General features: G+C 36.4%; 1 protein-coding gene across 2 annotated transcripts; it reads left to right on the plus strand.

Moving 5' to 3' along the window:
- Positions 1–123: 123 nt before the first annotated feature.
- LOC124216327 (proton-coupled zinc antiporter SLC30A2) lies at positions 124–14,690 on the plus strand. 2 transcript variants are annotated; one of them, XM_046620720.2, is made up of 10 exons: positions 124–358; positions 8,104–8,297; positions 8,427–8,537; positions 8,615–8,763; positions 9,033–9,184; positions 9,959–10,160; positions 10,314–10,554; positions 10,694–12,829; positions 13,058–13,154; positions 13,592–14,690. In XM_046620720.2, exons 1-8 carry the CDS (start codon positions 327–329, stop codon positions 10,837–10,839), a joined length of 1,227 nt encoding a protein of 408 aa, XP_046476676.1. In that variant the 5' UTR covers positions 124–326; the 3' UTR covers positions 10,840–12,829; positions 13,058–13,154; positions 13,592–14,690. The 2 variants fall into 2 exon arrangements, with proteins under 2 accessions (XP_046476676.1, XP_046476677.1); XM_046620721.2 differs by lacking the exon at positions 124–358 and adding an exon at positions 4,471–5,051.
- Positions 14,691–20,190: the final 5,500 nt, after the last annotated feature.

Below are 20,190 nucleotides of genomic sequence, written 5' to 3' on the forward strand. Positions count from 1 at the left end.
ATGCTGTGTAACGGAGTGAAATAATGTAGGTCATGGAATTCAGTATTTCCAATGGTTTTGTAGTGGTACTTGAAGCGTGTATCTTTCCGCATTTTTGTAAACATCGGGCTAGACTATAAACACAATCGAATGACTTCCTGGGCCGTCAGAATCAGACGGTGTTCGTAAGTATAAAGCAAGATTGCTTGGTCAGCCTGTACATACGTCTGCCAGAAGTGAATTCACGATCTTCTCAAATTCATGCTAAACGGTCGACAATTATTATCATCCAATATTGACTGGCCCATGAAACTCTGGGAGGATTTCCTAGTAGTGACTGTTCAGAAATGGAAGGAACCACGAATACCGAATACAGCAAGTAAATAAACATTTAACTGTGTAATCTGATAAGGCGATAGTGAAATAGAACGTAACTTTCGAAAGAAATTATTGTAATAGTTTCGCCTATCTTAAAACATAATTTGCACGCTGAAGGAAATATGTCGTGGAAAATTTCAAGACAATAGTACGAGATCTGCAAAATAAGGCGTCTTTTAGGAGTTTTCTATACTTCAATTCTGTGTTGTTGGGATTATGCTTACCATTGTTGTACGTCAACGCATTCTCGTTCGGCCGCGGTGAGGATATCAATTCGAACAAAATACTGATTTGAATTATTTTTAAACCAAACGCGGTGTGTGGCTATTTTTTTTACGTCTCATTTTTACTTTCCACGTGTGTCTTCGTGTGTATGACCATGAGATAAGGTTTGACGGACGTGACTGTGTACGTATAAATCAATTAAGACGTCTACCCTCGATGCTAATATCCTACTAGTTTAATTCTGTATCGCACAGAATAAATCACACCTCAATCCAAGTTGAATCATCGTTCCGATTACAAGGGACTGCTGTTGCGAAAACGTCGTTGATCAATCGCATTGATATTTTATGGGCAGAACATTCGATTCGTTTCATCGGATCAGACTGAGAGAAATTTCATTTGTTTTAATGACTAAAAAAGTAATAAAATAGGTATCGTTAGAACAACGCTTTAAATATTATTCGAATCTCAATAAAATCTAATACAATTAACTATTCAGTGTGATTATAGTCGTCTGTTGTACATTTTGTGGTTATTACAACGATTAAATCTGCTTTGTTAAGTTTGCTACATTTTTTCATTCGAATAAGACCTTGATATCAATTTATATAAATATTAAACCACCGTAATATGTAGTACGAGTGACCATAATAAACAGAAATGGTAGCACATATTTTCTGGTTACAGCTACAAATCTTATTTTTATTTTGTACCAGCCATATTTTTTGGTTTCGTTAAAAACGAAAATAGCCAAGGACTGTATAGTAAATATTATTATTCGATTTTCTTGTAACTGTTGCGAAAATTTAATGCTTGTGCAACAATAAATTAATGTTAAAGCCTTATTTAAGTAACTATAAAAGTAGAGTAAACCGAATAAACTGATTTTGCGTTGCAATTACCAAAAAAGGATCCACAATAGCGCAAAATGGTTACGTGTACCTTGTTTTTCGTAATTCCAACAATATTCAAACAGTTCTTTTAACGATACCTGTTTTACTGAATTTTTCTAGTTACTATAACAAATGAAATTTTTCTCAGTGTGTGACGGTGAGATATCAAGTAATAAAGTACCGGGACGGTTCAATGAATTCACCTGGTGCCGTGAAAATTGCAAAGATTGCCTTTATATTTGCCCTTGGACGTGACGCAAGACATCTAAACTGTTGAAAACTTCTGTTGGAAATGTACTAAAAATGTATAGAAAGCATTATTCGGGTTCGGTATTGTGAATTTACTCTACATATAATGAGTAATTTTATTATTAGTAATTGTGTCATTAGTAATTAATAGCACAATTTAGTAAAATTACTAAACATTAGTGCGATAAATATCGTAAACTTGTAAATTATTATTCGATTTATAATTTGAAAATTCAATACACGAATTTTTAACTACAGTTTGTTAAATTTACCATACGACTTTAGTAACTTTATGGCAAATGTATACTAAAAATGTGAAGTGAAAAAAGTCGATAAAAAACGGTTCGATAATTGATTTCATTGCCTTCTTGTGAGCAGAGACTTCGTTTTAATAACTTCTCAGTAACTGTACTCGATGAAAACTCATTTTAAATCGAATAGAAGAATCTTAGCATTATTTTTTGTTCCTGCTCGGGTAAATCCTATTCGCTCGCAATGATCGGATTACTAGTCATACGCATTACCTACTACGTCAAACTGTCTTATGCAATATTATGACTTCATTTCATTCTTAATATAATGGACGGTCCACACAGGTATGACAAATAATACACTCAATAAATATTTGCAAAATTCCTTCTCACAATAGAATTTTAAATGAATTTACAAACCCAGTTACTAGCGAAATCCAATCAATTTTCAGAACGTGTCAGTAAATTAACGGTGCAATTGTCGTAAATTTAAAATCTGATTACTAATTCCAAAATTTACATAGTAATTTTTTAGGCATTACACAAATCTGTAACTCTTAGGGATTTCGTATCAAATTTATACCTGCACAAGAGTAGATTCAGAAGAAAATTCCATAATATCTAAAAACTGTTACCAAACTTTTCAAATCCAGTACATTCAACATATCAGAATTCAGTTTTAGGAAATTCGTCATCAGCCTACGACGGAATTTTAAGTCGACATGCGTGATTTTCGAATCTATACTTATGGGATATTCGAAATTGCAGAGTAAAATTAATAGAGGTTTACGTTGGTTTCACTTGCCACAGTATATTTTTAATTTTAACAAACTCTAATCGAATTTCTTGGCATATTTACGAACATTTTTAACAGTGTATAGTAATTAGTCTTCCGTAGACAGTAAGAATACTGATCAGCCACAGAGACACTGTTGTAATTATGTAAATCTTTTAACGCAACTACATCGATACAATGTGTACATCATATATGTATAGCTCTTTGTGTGCTTATGTCATAAAGTGATCGACTTAGGTCCAAACGTACAGCTGTACATACACCTGTGCATACTGAAGTCGACTTGATTTAAGTTACATATTTAACACAAATTAAATCGGGTCAATAAGTTGTGCAGGTAATGATATAATAATAATAATAATATGTGTGCGTACGTGCACATTATGATATAACACTAAACTGCCGAACAACATTTATGTGTGCTTACAACACAATTCAACATAATTAAGAAAGTTTTTCGTCTTCAAAGAATATGATATCAAGAGTTTCAAAAAAAAAAAGTCGCTGATTAGTTTCAATAATAAGAAGTTGATGTTAGAGATTTGTGTATTTTAGGGCGATCATTTGCGGGGCAACTAAATCAAAACTCGGTGTTAAAACACGTAATTGATTCGCTTTAATAATTAGTAGAGAATCTAATGTTAAAATTTAAACGTGAATCTGCTTTTGCTTTAACGTCATTTTTTTGTAACGAAGGTGCGGTTTATCCAAATATACAAGCCATACGTAATCTGAAATTTTCGAATCATAGGTAGATGGGTTTAAGTATCTAAATTCTTCATTTATATGTAGTTATTGTTATAGTGACCCTGGATAACAATGAATTAATAGATTGCAATTGTGAAGGTCGAGGCTGTCTCGCTTCTTGACTATAAAATCGATGATGTATTGCAAGGTTTTGTAATTTAATAGGACGCTTTTTTTACTCAGTGTAATTGACCAAGACACTGAATTTTACACGTCTTCAAATGGCGTTACTGGATTGTTTGTTCCTACCGTTCCGGTATTGCCGCAGGCGATTATTAACGACATCGTATTTCAGAAAGTGGTTAATTGGCGAAACCGCCGCAGATAAGTGACAGCGATAGACGATTATTGTGTCGTCAAAGCAATTTTTACCTAATCGATTTCTTCCTGTGTGAAATCAATTGGAGAAACTTGGCAAAAAAGTTTCCATATTTATTGTATTACAGAAACCTTACAATCAATATCCAGTTCTATGCCAATTCAACTTCCACGTACTATTCGGATTTAACTTATCAGCGAACTGCGATTATTTATAGGCAATCACATGTTAACCATATCAAAAATCGTTATCGACCTTCAATAATGATTCGCAAGCGTAAGGAAATTACAGATAAACAACGGACGTAATTTCTTAACAATCTAATGTTCCTTACAAGCAGTTCTCAATAATCCAACGTGCTTAGAACTGCAAATTCGTATTTTTAGAAAATATTTAGATTCTGGATGAACGAAATGACATAACTGACGTTTTGTGATCTAATACGGATTAAATTATTAATTTCGGGATCAACATTCTACATTTCTTTCGCATATAAATATTCAGTTTTGATATCTTGCTAAAAATTATTGATATCGATTTCTGTGTAGTATAATGACCTCGCATTACTTCAGCATGTTATGTTGTATCGCTGATTACAGTAATCTCAGTGCCATATTATTGTCTTGAACAACGCAGTTGAGTTGATAAGTGAAACATGAAAATAATACTGATGATTTTACGGAAAATCATATCTGTAAGTGTCGATTCAGAGAAGAAATGATGACTCAATCGGTGTAGTACAGTGGCATTCGAATATACGAGACTTTTGAAAAACTTATTACGCAATAATATTGGACGGGATAAGTACTGGAATAAAATCCGAATAGAGTTGAGGGAATTTAGTTTATTCAATCGGATTCGGCTGCCGTATTACCTTATATAAAAATATACACGTGGATTACGATTAAACTCTCCAACTTGGGAGTGATAACACCAGGGAGTTACAGGGGCACACAGTAAACGCGCACGATATCTTGAGAAGAGTCAAGTTATCTGGCTAGAAGGAGCAACGCGTTTGTTCAACGTTGCCCAAGTACTGCTCAAGGAATGGGAAAAGGGATGTCCGTACTTTGTTTATTTAACCAGTGACGTGTGTGTACGGTCACCGATAGATCTCAACAAATAGATCATTATCTACAATTTAGTGTCTCGGTAGCAGTGAAAAAATATTCAATCCCAGTCATAGTCATGATTAACGAAGAGACCATCAAGCTGTGAGTTGCAGTCGTTCTTTTTCCTACGATTTATTTCATGTACACCAAATATTCGTTACATTGTTCGAAAATTTATATAGCTTATATGATAATCATCCACGGTATTGCACATCTGTCACAAGTACATCGGTATGTGGATTAGTTAGGATTGGGAGTTGTAATTATTCAGTGTGGAATGTTGGCATCGGGACGTGTATAACGAAAGCGCAGATATTTACTTTCGAATTGAATTGCACGTATAGTTAATTGGACGATATTTTGTACACTTGCTGAGAATGTTTTTTTTACGCGTTTTCAAGAAACAATTGAAAGCTACTGCACTTTTGGGTAAAGAATAAAGTTTACAGCTGATTGAGATGTGTCGATAAGACGGCGAAAACTTACCAGTGATTTTATTTGTGTTACCATTTTGTAAAAATTGGTATGCCATCAAATGAATACAGTTAAAAAATAGTTTCGCGATGTGATAAAGTTTAATTAATTTTGAAAACTTCAATCGATTCATTACAAAAACGCGTACAAAGAATACCCACGCTTTTCCACAGTCTGAGATTGTATAATGAGACCCGTTTTCTTGACCACTTTCGTTTACCACATAAATCGTTTCAAAACAATATTCGCTCGCGTTCAATATAAAAAATTATGAAGCGAGACGGAGACGTGACGCTTAACATATCACTGCAAGAAAAGGTACCTGTATTTTTTATTCTGGCTCTTGCTATTTTAACAAAATGAAGTTTTGGCTTCATCATAATCAATTTACAATAAGCGCCACGTTAAAATTATTATTGCATAGAGGCGTTGGGCAGTTACTGCTTTTTATCACCAATGTACGTAAACTTTAGTATCCTTATCGAAACTACTGTACATGTATATGTTATAAGTCTATGTATACAGTTATATACTATGTAAAATCAATTTTTCAAAAAATTTTAAAGTATCATATAATAAGAACTAAAAAAATGATTTTGAATTATAATTTTTGTTTCTCAATTCAATCGAAATTCACAGATTGTTGTTGTGTTAGGGAAGATACTATATTGAACCCTGAAAATTCAAAAAAAAAATAAATAAAATGAAAATGCATGAAAAAAATTATTAATTACTTCAAATATTGTTAAAAGAAATACCGTTTTGCCTGTCCGCTTCAATTCTACTTAGAATACTCTTGGTTTCGGTCACAGAATATGTATAATTTTTTTCATAATATTCAAAAATATCGCAATCATTGTCAAAATATATTCGTTTAATGAGCTCGAGGGGGTGCCGGGGGGTAGGAGAAATCTGAAAAAGCTGGAGTGATTTTTGCAGTTGGAACAACGATATAAAAAATAGCGGACCAAATCTAAGAGGGTAAGGGTCAGGTCGTAGTCGAATTGACGTGGAACGCACCATACATATATTTATTAGAGATTATTTTTCCGCCCCTCTTGGGTTTCGGATGAAATTTAAGTAGTTATTCGTATCTCCTCCGCGCTCAATAGTTGTAAAACGTGAATTGGAAAATGCAAGAAGTAACCATAAGTGATAGAAATACAGATTTTACAACTTAGGTATTACATACGTTAAATCGTGCCTTGTTTGTATAATATTTTACGTATCAACATAATGTATAATATATTACGTCTTAGGTACTTAAATTAAAAGTTTGATAGTATGTACCAACGAGAGATTTTGATCAGATATTTTAGGATAGAAATCAGCACGATACAATTCCGTTTTTAGTGTGTTTTTACTCCATCACATTGTTTAGAACTTTTCGTGTCTGATAAAGATACAGTATAGCGTAGCGAAAAAATTTCTACAGAAATTTCTGTAAACATTCTTCAAACCGTATCAAAATCTCGCAAAATTCATGAAATTCCTTCAAACCCCATTGAATGTATCCGTATGAATTGCTGTAATTTTATACATGTATATATATATATATATATATATATATATATATATATATAGGCACATTTTTCCTAATTATAACTAAAACTCATTCATATCAGAATGCATTGAAAAGTGATACGAATATTGAGGAGTACGTGTAGTGGAAGTTGATGAAAAATTCTGTTCCACACAATGATTTCAATTTTGATCATTATATCTTGAGAATGATTTTCAATAAACAGTTCCATTGATTTTTCGAATCTTGAGAGAAACCAACATACAAATGATAATTGACTACGAGAAAATAAAGGTTCGCGATTACGTGTTAATATTTAACGTTTAAAAACTTTTTAAAAACGCCCCGCCTTTTTCTGTGGCAGCAGTGGCGATGATTTACCTATTATATCTATGACATATATTACTTCTTTATGCATAATATACATAAAGCTGTTATCTAAACATTATTTGAACCGTTCGGAATTTTGATCATTTGGAGTTTTGATCATTCGAATTTTTGACTGTTCCGAGTTTCTATAATTCGAACAAATGTCATTCGATGTAACGGTCAGTCAGAACTATGATAATTTCGAATTCCAACCCATACGCGTCTTTATTAAAAATTCTCAAAAAACATTTTACTCGGCCAATGTTTCATGGCAAACGTATGGTACCGTCCAGAGTTTTGACTATTCGGAATTTTAATACTTCAGTACTTCGACGTGAAACCAAACAGGACGAAGTACATAAAAGGGTTTCGTATCTCGAAGACATTCACATGAAAATTTTTGTCTTTGAACTAGGGATGCTTTTGAAGATGCTACTATCAGTAGAGAAATTTTCCACCAAATTAAAAATAGTGAGATTGAAATCTCGATAATTTGACATGGAATGCTTAACATGAATTATTTACGTTCAAGCTAATGACCATAATAAGGGAAGTTATAAGATCAGGGAAGACTAAGAAAAAATTCTCTTTGTGGATGATGTGAAATTAACTTTCCGAACAGATTCGTGTAAAGATAATAAAGACGTTTAAGATCCTTCGTAATTGTTCACTAAAACCTAAACTAAACTAAAAAAAAAAACATAAAACACAGGTCGGAAAACACGGCTGCATGTATCTAAAATATTGAGCATAATATTCTTTTACATGTGATCGCTTTTTCTCCGGCAGAAATAATGAAAACGCTGGATTTGGTTATGGAACGAATTTACCACCAAACAACAACGACTCCGATGGGCCGGATGGTTCGGGGAAGAAGGTGATATTTTGTGTCCATGGAAAGTTATCCGGATGTTGCACAATTGTGAAAGGCTCTGCTTCCGAAACGGTGACGATCCCGTCTTATCAACGTAGCCCATCCTTGTGTGAGTTTCAAATTACAGAAGAATAATTTTTGCCTTTTGCTTGAATATATTCTTCAGAACATCATTCCGAATTAAGAGCCGTACCATACTTTAAGCTGCCATGAATGTATAAGATTATAATTGTTTCAGTTGAAGATCATTGTCATCGGGATAGAGAGGACAAAATAGATAAAAAAGCAAGGAGGAAATTGATCATTGCGAGTATTCTCTGCGTTCTCTTCATGATTGCTGAGATTATAGGTAAGGTTTCAATAACTTGAACGTAATAGTGAAATTTTTCTCCTTTAACTGTAGATTTATTGAGAATTGTCTTACAGGTGGTGTATTGTCAAGCAGTCTCGCCATCGCAACAGACGCTGCTCATCTGCTTACAGATTTTGCGTCTTTTATGATATCTCTATTTTCGATATGGGTCGCCAGCAGGCCAGCAACCAGGAAAATGCCCTTTGGATGGTACCGAGCGGAGGTAATATTCACGCTCATATTTTCATGACTAATCGATGATTCGTAAAACCGAACTACATGTAGAGGAAGTGTAACAGCAGTGAATTGGGCGACAGTGAATGACCTGATGCACAACGAACATGTCTACTTATATTTATAGTGATTTTAATTTCGGTCTCGGTACACGATTATTCACTGGTCAAGCCACCATCTAATGATACACTAACCAGCCATCATGAGTAAATATGACGGTTATTAATGTTCCTATTATTAATCGATCTAAACTCTTAGGTCATTGGAGCGCTGACATCTGTCCTTCTGATTTGGGTTGTGACTGCTGTATTAATATACTTGGCCGTGCAAAGAATAATTAACAAAGATTTTGAAATTGATTCAACAGTCATGCTCATCACGTCTGCCATAGGCGTTGGGGTAAATCTCATGTAAGTGTTGACAATCATAATAACAATAGCAGTATCAAATAAAGTGGATCCCGTGCAGCACGTGAAATTTCACTAATGATCGAAAAGTGTGAGGTTTTAGAAATTCGAGTAATTGATAATAGTGTCAGCAGCTTGGGAAAAGCATTCTTATACAATCAAAAATTACTGCAGATTGTACTGAAAAATGTTGCTAGCACAATAGATGTTATAATTTATGTAAAATTTGACGTTCAATTTTTCCGTTTCCTTAAACGTTGGAGGGATATGATGTTTCGTTTAGCACTCTGTTGATACGTGTCAGTAATATGCTGAAACTATAATGTGCGGTTGTGTCGAGTGTTATAATATCGATAAAACATTTTTGAAAATTTGAATGCTGCCGTATGAAATAGCAATTAATGAGGATGCCAAAATAATATTTGCTTGTATGGACCGATCGCTTACATGGAGAGAAGAAAAAGAGTAGATTTTACTCGGAACTGCAGGAAAAGAAAGACGCATCAAAGTTTTCTAGTAAAAAATACCCATGTCAAATGTATTTTTTACTATAAATGTAGTAGATTTTACTGTGCACACAGTGGTTTTCACTGTTTCTAGAATAAATTCTGCATATTACAAAGTGTATTTTATCAAACAACCTGACGTGTCCCTCTTTTGCTGCAGCTTCGAGTAAAATCCGCCTATACTCAATATTTGTATGCACTATACAAACTGCAGATATCAAAATGACAGTAATCACTCTTATTTTTGGTGGGTATAATTGTTATTTTGTAGCATGGGATTGACTCTACACCAACATGGCCATGCTCATGGTGGCACAAGTGGAAAGGATAATCACGCGCACGGTGATAACGGCGACGCACATGGCCATAGTCACGACGTGAATATCAACGTTCGAGCAGCCCTTATTCACGTTATTGGTGATTTTATTCAGAGTCTTGGCGTTTTTATAGCTGCCATTGTTATCTACTTCAAGGTAAAGCTTGACAATTACTCAAAGTATCCCTTATGGATAATGGCTATAATGTTTCTTATTTGAAAATACTTCGACTTAGTATAATTAGATTTTAGATGATTATAAAGATCTGGTTCAGTTCGTCACGTTCAGTCAGAAAAAATGATATTTCAGCCACAATGGAGCATCGTAGATCCCATCTGCACATTCTTCTTCTCGGCTCTTGTTTTGGCTACTACGATGGCAATAATGAAGGATACAATAAACGTACTGATGGAAGGAATTCCAGCTGGTGTTGACTATTCTCAGGTCGAAAGTACTTTCATGGAAATCGAAGGTGTCATCAGAGTCCACAATTTACGCATATGGGCTCTTTCCTTGGATAAAACTGCTCTTTCTGCTCACCTTGCAATAAGTAAGTTCCTCCTTGTATCAATTGTATTGTGTTATGAAAAATTTCACTTGGATAAACATGAATGGCTATGTATCCTTACGAATTACAAGGTAAAAAAAAACTTGGTAAAAGTAAATGATGGTGAATTATCTCATTTTAGAGCCTGGTATATCGCCGCAACAAATCCTTCGAACAGCAACTAGAAACATTCACGAAAGCTACAACTTCTTCGAAATGACGTTGCAAATTGAAGAGTTTAACCAAAAAATGGAAAACTGCCATCAGTGCAAGTCACCACCAATATAATGCATGATGAATGTGTATTATATGTTCACCAATTTTCATTAGAGTAAAGATCATTTTAAATCATTGTAAAAATAAACTCTACCATAGGTAGTATTACACATTTAGATGGATGACAATTTTTTTTTTTTTTTTTAGATGATTTATATATATTATTAGTTATAAGGTCTGGTAACGTTCTCAATCATAGCATAGATTGAAATAAGATAATATCCTTCAGTAGATGATCATAGCACACTGTATACTGAAAGCAATTTGCATCACGTTCTGAAAATGCAGCGAAAATACAAACTGCACGAAGAGAGGCATAGAAAGTAAATTTATTCATGTCAACTTTAAATTCAAATGCTAAGACTGGCAGATGAAATGTATGTTGAATGTGTATTCATGAATTATTGCTTCCTTACAATTCTGGATTCACCGGACGTGACTTAGAGCGAGAGATATCTTGATTGAATGAATGCTGCAAACTAATTTGAAAATACAACGAAAATTTAATTATTCTCAAAACATTGTATTATAATATTAATAATCACGATCCGTAACTGCCATGCCCGATAGTCGTGTATGTTGCTACGAGCGAACAGGCTTCTGCTTAGACACTCAGCGATAGTGATCATTTGAAAAATTTCCTGACATTGATTCGACATCTTATTGTATGTTCGTTCAGTAGTGGAGTTTCGATGTCTGTATCAGATGTAATAATGATGCAGAGACCAAAAAGTATATATGTATATGCGGTCCATGTGCGTTATTAATATATATGATTCATTTACGATTAATACGTGATGCATACTATGAATTTGATAATTTTCCAGGAGACAAACTAAATTATCTACAATGATACGTCTATAATATGAAAATAGAAGAATTGTTGATTTCGAAATGGGATTCTATTCGACACGCTCTCGACGTATTCCATAACATTAATATTCATAATTATTCCAACAACTTTTCATTTGCTCTATCGATCTTGAATTTTCGTAGGCATAGAATCGAAGCGCTGTTTTAGCTAGTCGCAAGTGAAGTATCTACGTTGGGTAGAAAAGCAGAATTTTTATCGAAAAGTGTTCGTATGGAACAAAATGCAGAGTAACTGTAATACATCACGGATGCGTTAATTTTGATCAAGATGAAATGAATGCTCCGTATATGAGACAGTATTTAACGCAGTGTCCTGATTTAAAGACATAAAAAGGTGACGGTTGGCGATTTTTTTTGATAGGGACACAAAGAACGAAGCTTCTTAAAACTTCGAGTTTATTCAAACACACATTTGAAAAGTACGAGCGAAAATTGTTTGAGTCTGGAATCGGCCGGAAGGATAAAGTGTGTATTTCTTGTCTGAAATGTGAAAACTAGTCATCATACATCATACATCATACATCATATCATCATACATACATAGTATTAAAGTTCGAAACCAAATTTTGGATGTTCAGAAAGTGACGGCACCAAAAATATTTTCTCTCTTGATCTGTATAGAATAAAATCAGTTAGCCGAATTTCTCAGTCCGGAAACGACCGTGCAGTAGAGCGGACGTATGAGAATCGCGCTCCGCAAATTTTGAGTACCGGGTTCTCTACCTCCTGGATCCTGCGCTCCAGGTCCGCTACCTGGTGAAAATTGATTTCCAGGACAAGTGCTCCGTAGTTTTTATGCTCCAGGTCCGCTACCTGGTGAAACTCGACTTCCAGAATAAGCGCTCCGTAGTTTCTGCATTCAAGGTGCTCTACCTGGTGAAACTTTATTTCGAGGACAAGCGATCCGTAGTTTCTGTGCTCCAGGTTCGCTACCTGGTGAAACTTGACTTCCGGGACAAGCGCTCATTTATTAGTATTCGAAGTACAACCCGAGGTGGTTAGCGGTGGTCGTTGGAGGTGTTTGGAGGTGGTCGGAGGTGGATAGGGGTGGTTGCGGCTGATCGAGGTAGACGAGGAGGAGCAGGACAAGGAGAACAAGGTGGACGAGGAGGACAAGGACTTCTGCACGGTGAATAAAACACTTTTATAATATTTGATGGCAATTGTAATTATATTTCATCTAAAATATTTCAAACTTTTCATGTTTACAATAAATTATTTCAATTCATTTTTTGTGCAAGCACATATTTAGTAGCTCATGAAATTTATTACGTATTAATAGATTATTTAATTGTATTAATCCTTACATAATACTTTTGATGTGTTCTTGTACTGAAAATATTTATTACTATTCCAGTTATAACCCGAGGTGGTTAGCAGTGGTCGTCGGGGGTGGTTGGCGGTGGTTGGAGGTGGTCGAGCTGGACGAGGTGGAGGACGAGGATTCGTGCTCGGTGAGTTTAACATTTTTACAATATTTGATGAAGTAGAATCAGCATCAGGAGTAGGATCAGGGGAAGATGTAGAAATAGGAGTAGAAGTAGGAGTAGTGGTAGGAATAGGACTCGGAGTAGGAATATGAGTAGAAGTAGGAATAGTAGGAGTTGGAGTGGGATTAGGAGTAGGAGTAGTCGGAGTAGGAATAGGAGTAGGAGTAGGAGCAGAAGTAGGTAGGGCGGGGTGGGTCGTGTGAGGGGAGCGGAGGGGTGGGAAGGGGATATTATCATATCAAGTTATCAGTAATAAGCAATTGCGGGTAAAATATTAGCTTACTTTTGTAAGTATTTATGAATATAGCCTCTATGAATATTCATTGTTGATATATAAGGTCTGGCAACGTACCTACTTTCTGTAAGAGATGTTGAAGATTTTTAACATAATTATGTTTCAGTTCTGTGCCCCACCTAGTGATCCACTAGTACATATCCTCCGACGTGACATCGCTGTGCTACGTATAAAGAAGAAAAGATTGATTAAGATGCAAATTGCTCCTCTCTTCTTGCCATTGTGCTTTCAGCCATTGTTGTGCCGTGTGTTTAAAATTTAGGACAGTATATAATATAGAATAACAGGTACAGCTACGAATAAAACACTACAATAAATCTCATAGAAATGAGCTCTCATTGAGATTTCTCTGTATTTATAACTCGACGCGAGAAGGCAAAAATCAATGTAATGCCATCTGTAAGGTAATTTGAGTCGTGTTTGCACAACGAGAACTCGTTGGGCATTTTGCGGTGAAATTTGAAAAATTGTTGTACAAGAAATTAAATAACTGTAAAAATGGAGAAATAATATTATCTCTAATAGTGAATGTAGCTAATACAGCTTTAACCGTATATTGATTATCTTAATGATCTATTGTGACAAGATCGGAATTAGATAAGCTCTCTAAATACTCTTTTCTAGACTATTAATTTATATCATGTATATGTAAATGTATATTTCTTCAGTTTATACAATCACTGCACTAGGATTACCCTTGCCACGTTTTATGGTGCGTTTGTGTAATTTGTATATTATTAACCTTACGTTTTACTCTATTTGCGACTAGTTGTGAGTGTTTCTAATTTCTTGGCAATTATTTATGTACATGTATGTGTATATATGTATATGTATACTTATGCATGTGTATATACATATGTACACATATTTAAAACTAGATTTTTACAATAAACACAGAGGTTTTAATATATTCACATACGGATTTCTGTGTATAGGTATGCTTGAACTAAAATATCCTTATCTCTAATACGGAGTTCTTCGTAATTCGCATTTGTTCTTGTAACCCAATGTCCTACATACGATGGCAAAAATCGAGATCCAACTTAACTGAGTCTCAAAGCTCTGTTGACATAAAAGCAGCTATTTGATAGAAATTATAATTTATAGTTTACACAGCCCATTGCATGATATTTCATTACAAATACATATGTTTCAATGTATTTAGGAATAATTTATCAAATATACGATAAAATTGATGCACCGGATCATCGTCGACTTTAACTTTTGAAATGTCCTACCATTTTCGAACACCTCCTACCTCCCCCTGCCACCTCCGACCATCAATGGCCATTTTCGACCACCCCCTATCACCTTCTGCCAGCGCCGACCACCTCCTAACATTTCCGAACACCTCCAACCATCCTATTTAGCTATATTACCAGATTAGCTATGATATGAAAAGAGAAGAATTATTCATTTCGAAATGGGATTCTATTCGACGCGCGCTCAATGTATTCCATAACATTAGTATTCATAATTATTCCAACAACTTTTCATTTGCTCTCTCGATCTTGAATTTTCATAGGCATAGAATCGAAACGTTGTTTTAGCTGGTCGCAAGTGAAGTATCTGCGTTGGGTAGAGGAGCAGAATTGTTTTTCGAAAAGTATTCGGATGGAAAAAAATTCAGAGTAACTGTAATACATCACGGATACGCTAATTTTGAACGAGATGAAATGGATGCTTCGTATATGAGACGGTATTTAACGCTGCGTAGTGGTTTAAAGACCTAGAAAGGTGATAGGGAGAGAAAGAACGACGCTTCTCAACACTTCGAGTGTATTTTAACACACATTTGAAAGATACGAGCGAAATTTTTCATCATCCAACTGTCGCAGAACGGCAGCGTTATTAGCCGACCCGTTCACTGAAGAATATATCTTCAGTCAACGGCTGACCATCGAAGGGCCTGGCCGCTTGAGTCTGGAATCGGCAGGAGAGATGAAGTGCGTATTTCTTGTCTGAAATGTGAAAGCTAAAATCATTATACATCATATCGTATCATCATACCTCATACATCATACATCATACATCGTACATCGTACATCATACATCATCATACATAGTATCAAAGTTCGAAACCATAGTTTGGATGTCGGACGTTCAGAAAGTGACGTCACCAATTCAAAATCAGCTAGCCGAATTCCTCAGTCTGGAAACAACCGCGCAGTAGAGCGGACGGATGAGAGGCGCGCTCCGCAAATTTCGAGTACCGGGTTCTCAACCTCCCGGATCCCGCGCTTCAGTTCGCTACGTATTTCGAGTCCCGGGTTCTCAACCTCCCGGATCTCGCGCTTCGGGTCCGCTACGCGGTGAAACTCGACTTCCAGGAAAAGCGCTCCGTGGTTCCTGGTTCATGTTTACAATAAATTATTTCAATTCGTTTTTCGCGCAAGCCCAAATTCGGTGGCTGTCAGTCCGCTAATAAAATTTCTCGACTTCCAGGATAAGCGCTCCGTGGTTCCTGGTTCATGTTTACAATAAATTATTTCAATTCGTTTTTCGCGCAACCCCAAATTCGGTAGCTGTCAGTCCGCTAATAAAATTTCTCGACTTCCAGGATAAGCGCTCCGTGGTTCCTGGTTCATGTTTACAATAAATTATTTCAATTCGTTTTTCGCGCAAGCCCGAATTCGGTGGCTGTCAGTCCGCTAATAAAATTTCTCGACTTCCAGGATAAGCGCTCCGTGGTTCCTGGTTCATGTTTACAATAAATTATTTCAATTCGTTTTTCGCGCAACCCCAAATTCGGTAGCTGTCAGTGCGCTAATAAAATTTCTATAACTTTACAATCTTCTCATAATCTTTTTGGTAAAATATGTCGATAAAAAAATTATATCAAACCTTACACATTATTTTTGATTTGTTCTCACGCTGAAAATATTTATTAGTATTCGAGGTATAACTCGAGGTGGTTGGCGGTTTTCGTTGGAGGTAGTTAGGGGTGGTTGCGGGTAATCTTGGTGATTCAGGACGAGGAGGACGAGGATTTGTGCTGGGTGAGTGAAACACTTTTATAATATTTGATGGCAATTGTAATTATATTTCATCTGAAATATTACAAACTTGTCACGTTTACAATAAATTATTTCAATTCATTTTTCGTGCAAGCACATATTCAGTAGCTATGAATAATCTTATACAATTTATTATATTATTAATTAATTAATTAATATTCTTACAATATTTGATGGCAATTGTAATCATATTTCATCTGAAATATTACAAACTTGTCACGTTTACAACAAGTTATTTCAATTCATTTTTCGTGCAAGCACATATTCAGTAGCTATGAATAATCTTATACAATTTATTATATTATTAATTAATTAATTAATATTCTTATAATATTTAATGGCAATTGTAATTATATTTCATCTGAAATATTACAAACTTGTCACGTTTACAATAAATTATTTCAATTCATTTTTCGTGCAAGCACATATTCAGTAGCTATGAATAATCTTGTACAATTTATTATATTATTAATTAATTGATTAATTACATTGATCCTTACACAATATTTTTGATGTGTTCCTATACTAAAAATATTCATTACTATTCCAGGTATAACCCGAGGTGGTCGGAGGTGGACGAGGAGGAGGACAAGCTGGACGAGGAGGAGGACCAGGTGGACGAGGAGGAGGACGAGGTGGACGAGGAGGAGGCGGGGTGGGTCGTGGGAGAGGACCTCTCCTCTCCTCAGAGGAGGGGAGGGGGAGGGGCAGGGAAGGGGGAGAGGTGGGCGGGGAGGGGGAAGGGACGGGAAGGGAAGGGAAGGGGAGGGCGGCGGGGAGGGGGAGGGGGAGGGGGAGGGGGCGGGGAGGGGGAGGGAGGGTGGGAGGAAGGGTGGGAGAGGGAGGGAGGGAGGGAGGGCGGGAGGGAGGGAGGGAGGGAGGGCGGGAGGGGGACGGATGTCGGCGCGAGCCTGTTAGAGTGATTAGAGCAAAACACACCCCCCACACGCCCGCCCGCCCGCCCGCCCCTCCCTCCCTCCCTCTCCCTCCCTCCCCCCCTCCCTCCCTCCCTCCCTCCCTCCCCCTCCCCGCCCCCTCCCCCTCCCCCTCCCCGCAGCCCTCCCCTTCCCTTCCCTTCCCGTCCCTTCCCCCTCCCCGCCCACCTCTCCCCCTTCCCTGCCCCTCCCCCTCCCCTCCTCTGAGGAGAGGAGAGGTCCTCTCCCACGACCCACCCCGCCTCCTCCTCGTCCACCTCGTCCTCCTCCTCGTCCACCTGGTCCTCCTCCTCGTCCAGCTTGTCCTCCTCCTCGTCCACCTCCGACCACCTCGGGTTATACCTGGAATAGTAATGAATATTTTTAGTATAGGAACACATCAAAAATATTGTGTAAGGATCAATGTAATTAATCAATTAATTAATAATATAATAAATTGTACAAGATTATTCATAGCTACTGAATATGTGCTTGCACGAAAAATGAATTGAAATAATTTATTGTAAACGTGACAAGTTTGTAATATTTCAGATGAAATATAATTACAATTGCCATTAAATATTATAAGAATATTAATTAATTAATTAATAATATAATAAATTGTATAAGATTATTCATAGCTACTGAATATGTGCTTGCACGAAAAATGAATTGAAATAACTTGTTGTAAACGTGACAAGTTTGTAATATTTCAGATGAAATATGATTACAATTGCCATCAAATATTGTAAGAATATTAATTAATTAATTAATAATATAATAAATTGTATAAGATTATTCATAGCTACTGAATATGTGCTTGCACGAAAAATGAATTGAAATAACTTGTTGTAAACGTGACAAGTTTGTAATATTTCAGATGAAATATGATTACAATTGCCATCAAATATTGTAAGAATATTAATTAATTAATTAATAATATAATAAATTGTATAAGATTATTCATAGCTACTGAATATGTGCTTGCACGAAAAATGAATTGAAATAATTTATTGTAAACGTGACAAGTTTGTAATATTTCAGATGAAATATAATTACAATTGCCATCAAATATTATAAAAGTGTTTCACTCACCCAGCACAAATCCTCGTCCTCCTCGTCCTGAATCACCAAGATTACCCGCAACCACCCCTAACTACCTCCAACGAAAACCGCCAACCACCTCGAGTTATACCTCGAATACTAATAAATATTTTCAGCGTGAGAACAAATCAAAAATAATGTGTAAGGTTTGATATAATTTTTTTATCGACATATTTTACCAAAAAGATTATGAGAAGATTGTAAAGTTATAGAAATTTTATTAGCGCACTGACAGCTACCGAATTTGGGGTTGCGCGAAAAACGAATTGAAATAATTTATTGTAAACATGAACCAGGAACCACGGAGCGCTTATCCTGGAAGTCGAGAAATTTTATTAGCGGACTGACAGCCACCGAATTTGGGCTTGCGCGAAAAACGAATTGAAATAATTTATTGTAAACATGAACCAGGAACCACGGAGCGCTTATCCTGGAAGTCGAGAAATTTTATTAGCGGACTGACAGCCACCGAATTTGGGCTTGCGCGAAAAACGAATTGAAATAATTTATTGTAAACATGAACCAGGAACCACGGAGCGCTTTTCCTGGAAGTCGAGTTTCACCGCGTAGCGGACCCGAAGCGCGAGATCCGGGAGGTTGAGAACCCGGGACTCGAAATACGTAGCGAACTGAAGCGCGGGATCCGGGAGGTTGAGAACCCGGTACTCGAAATTTGCGGAGCGCGCCTCTCATCCGTCCGCTCTACTGCGCGGTTGTTTCCAGACTGAGGAATTCGGCTAGCTGATTTTGAATTGGTGACGTCACTTTCTGAACGTCCGACATCCAAACTATGGTTTCGAACTTTGATACTATGTATGATGATGTATGATGTACGATGTACGATGTATGATGTATGATGTATGAGGTATGATGATACGATATGATGTATAATGATTTTAGCTTTCACATTTCAGACAAGAAATACGCACTTCATCTCTCCTGCCGATTCCAGACTCAAGCGGCCAGGCCCTTCGATGGTCAGCCGTTGACTGAAGATATATTCTTCAGTGAACGGGTCGGCTAATAACGCTGCCGTTCTGCGACAGTTGGATGATGAAAAATTTCGCTCGTATCTTTCAAATGTGTGTTAAAATACACTCGAAGTGTTGAGAAGCGTCGTTCTTTCTCTCCCTATCACCTTTCTAGGTCTTTAAACCACTACGCAGCGTTAAATACCGTCTCATATACGAAGCATCCATTTCATCTCGTTCAAAATTAGCGTATCCGTGATGTATTACAGTTACTCTGAATTTTTTTCCATCCGAATACTTTTCGAAAAACAATTCTGCTCCTCTACCCAACGCAGATACTTCACTTGCGACCAGCTAAAACAACGTTTCGATTCTATGCCTATGAAAATTCAAGATCGAGAGAGCAAATGAAAAGTTGTTGGAATAATTATGAATACTAATGTTATGGAATACATTGAGCGCGCGTCGAATAGAATCCCATTTCGAAATGAATAATTCTTCTCTTTTCATATCATAGCTAATCTGGTAATATAGCTAAATAGGATGGTTGGAGGTGTTCGGAAATGTTAGGAGGTGGTCGGCGCTGGCAGAAGGTGATAGGGGGTGGTCGAAAATGGCCATTGATGGTCGGAGGTGGCAGGGGGAGGTAGGAGGTGTTCGAAAATGGTAGGACATTTCAAAAGTTAAAGTCGACGATGA

Source organism: Neodiprion pinetum, chromosome 4 (assembly GCF_021155775.2).
Source record: "Neodiprion pinetum isolate iyNeoPine1 chromosome 4, iyNeoPine1.2, whole genome shotgun sequence".
NCBI lineage: Eukaryota > Metazoa > Arthropoda > Insecta > Hymenoptera > Diprionidae > Neodiprion > Neodiprion pinetum.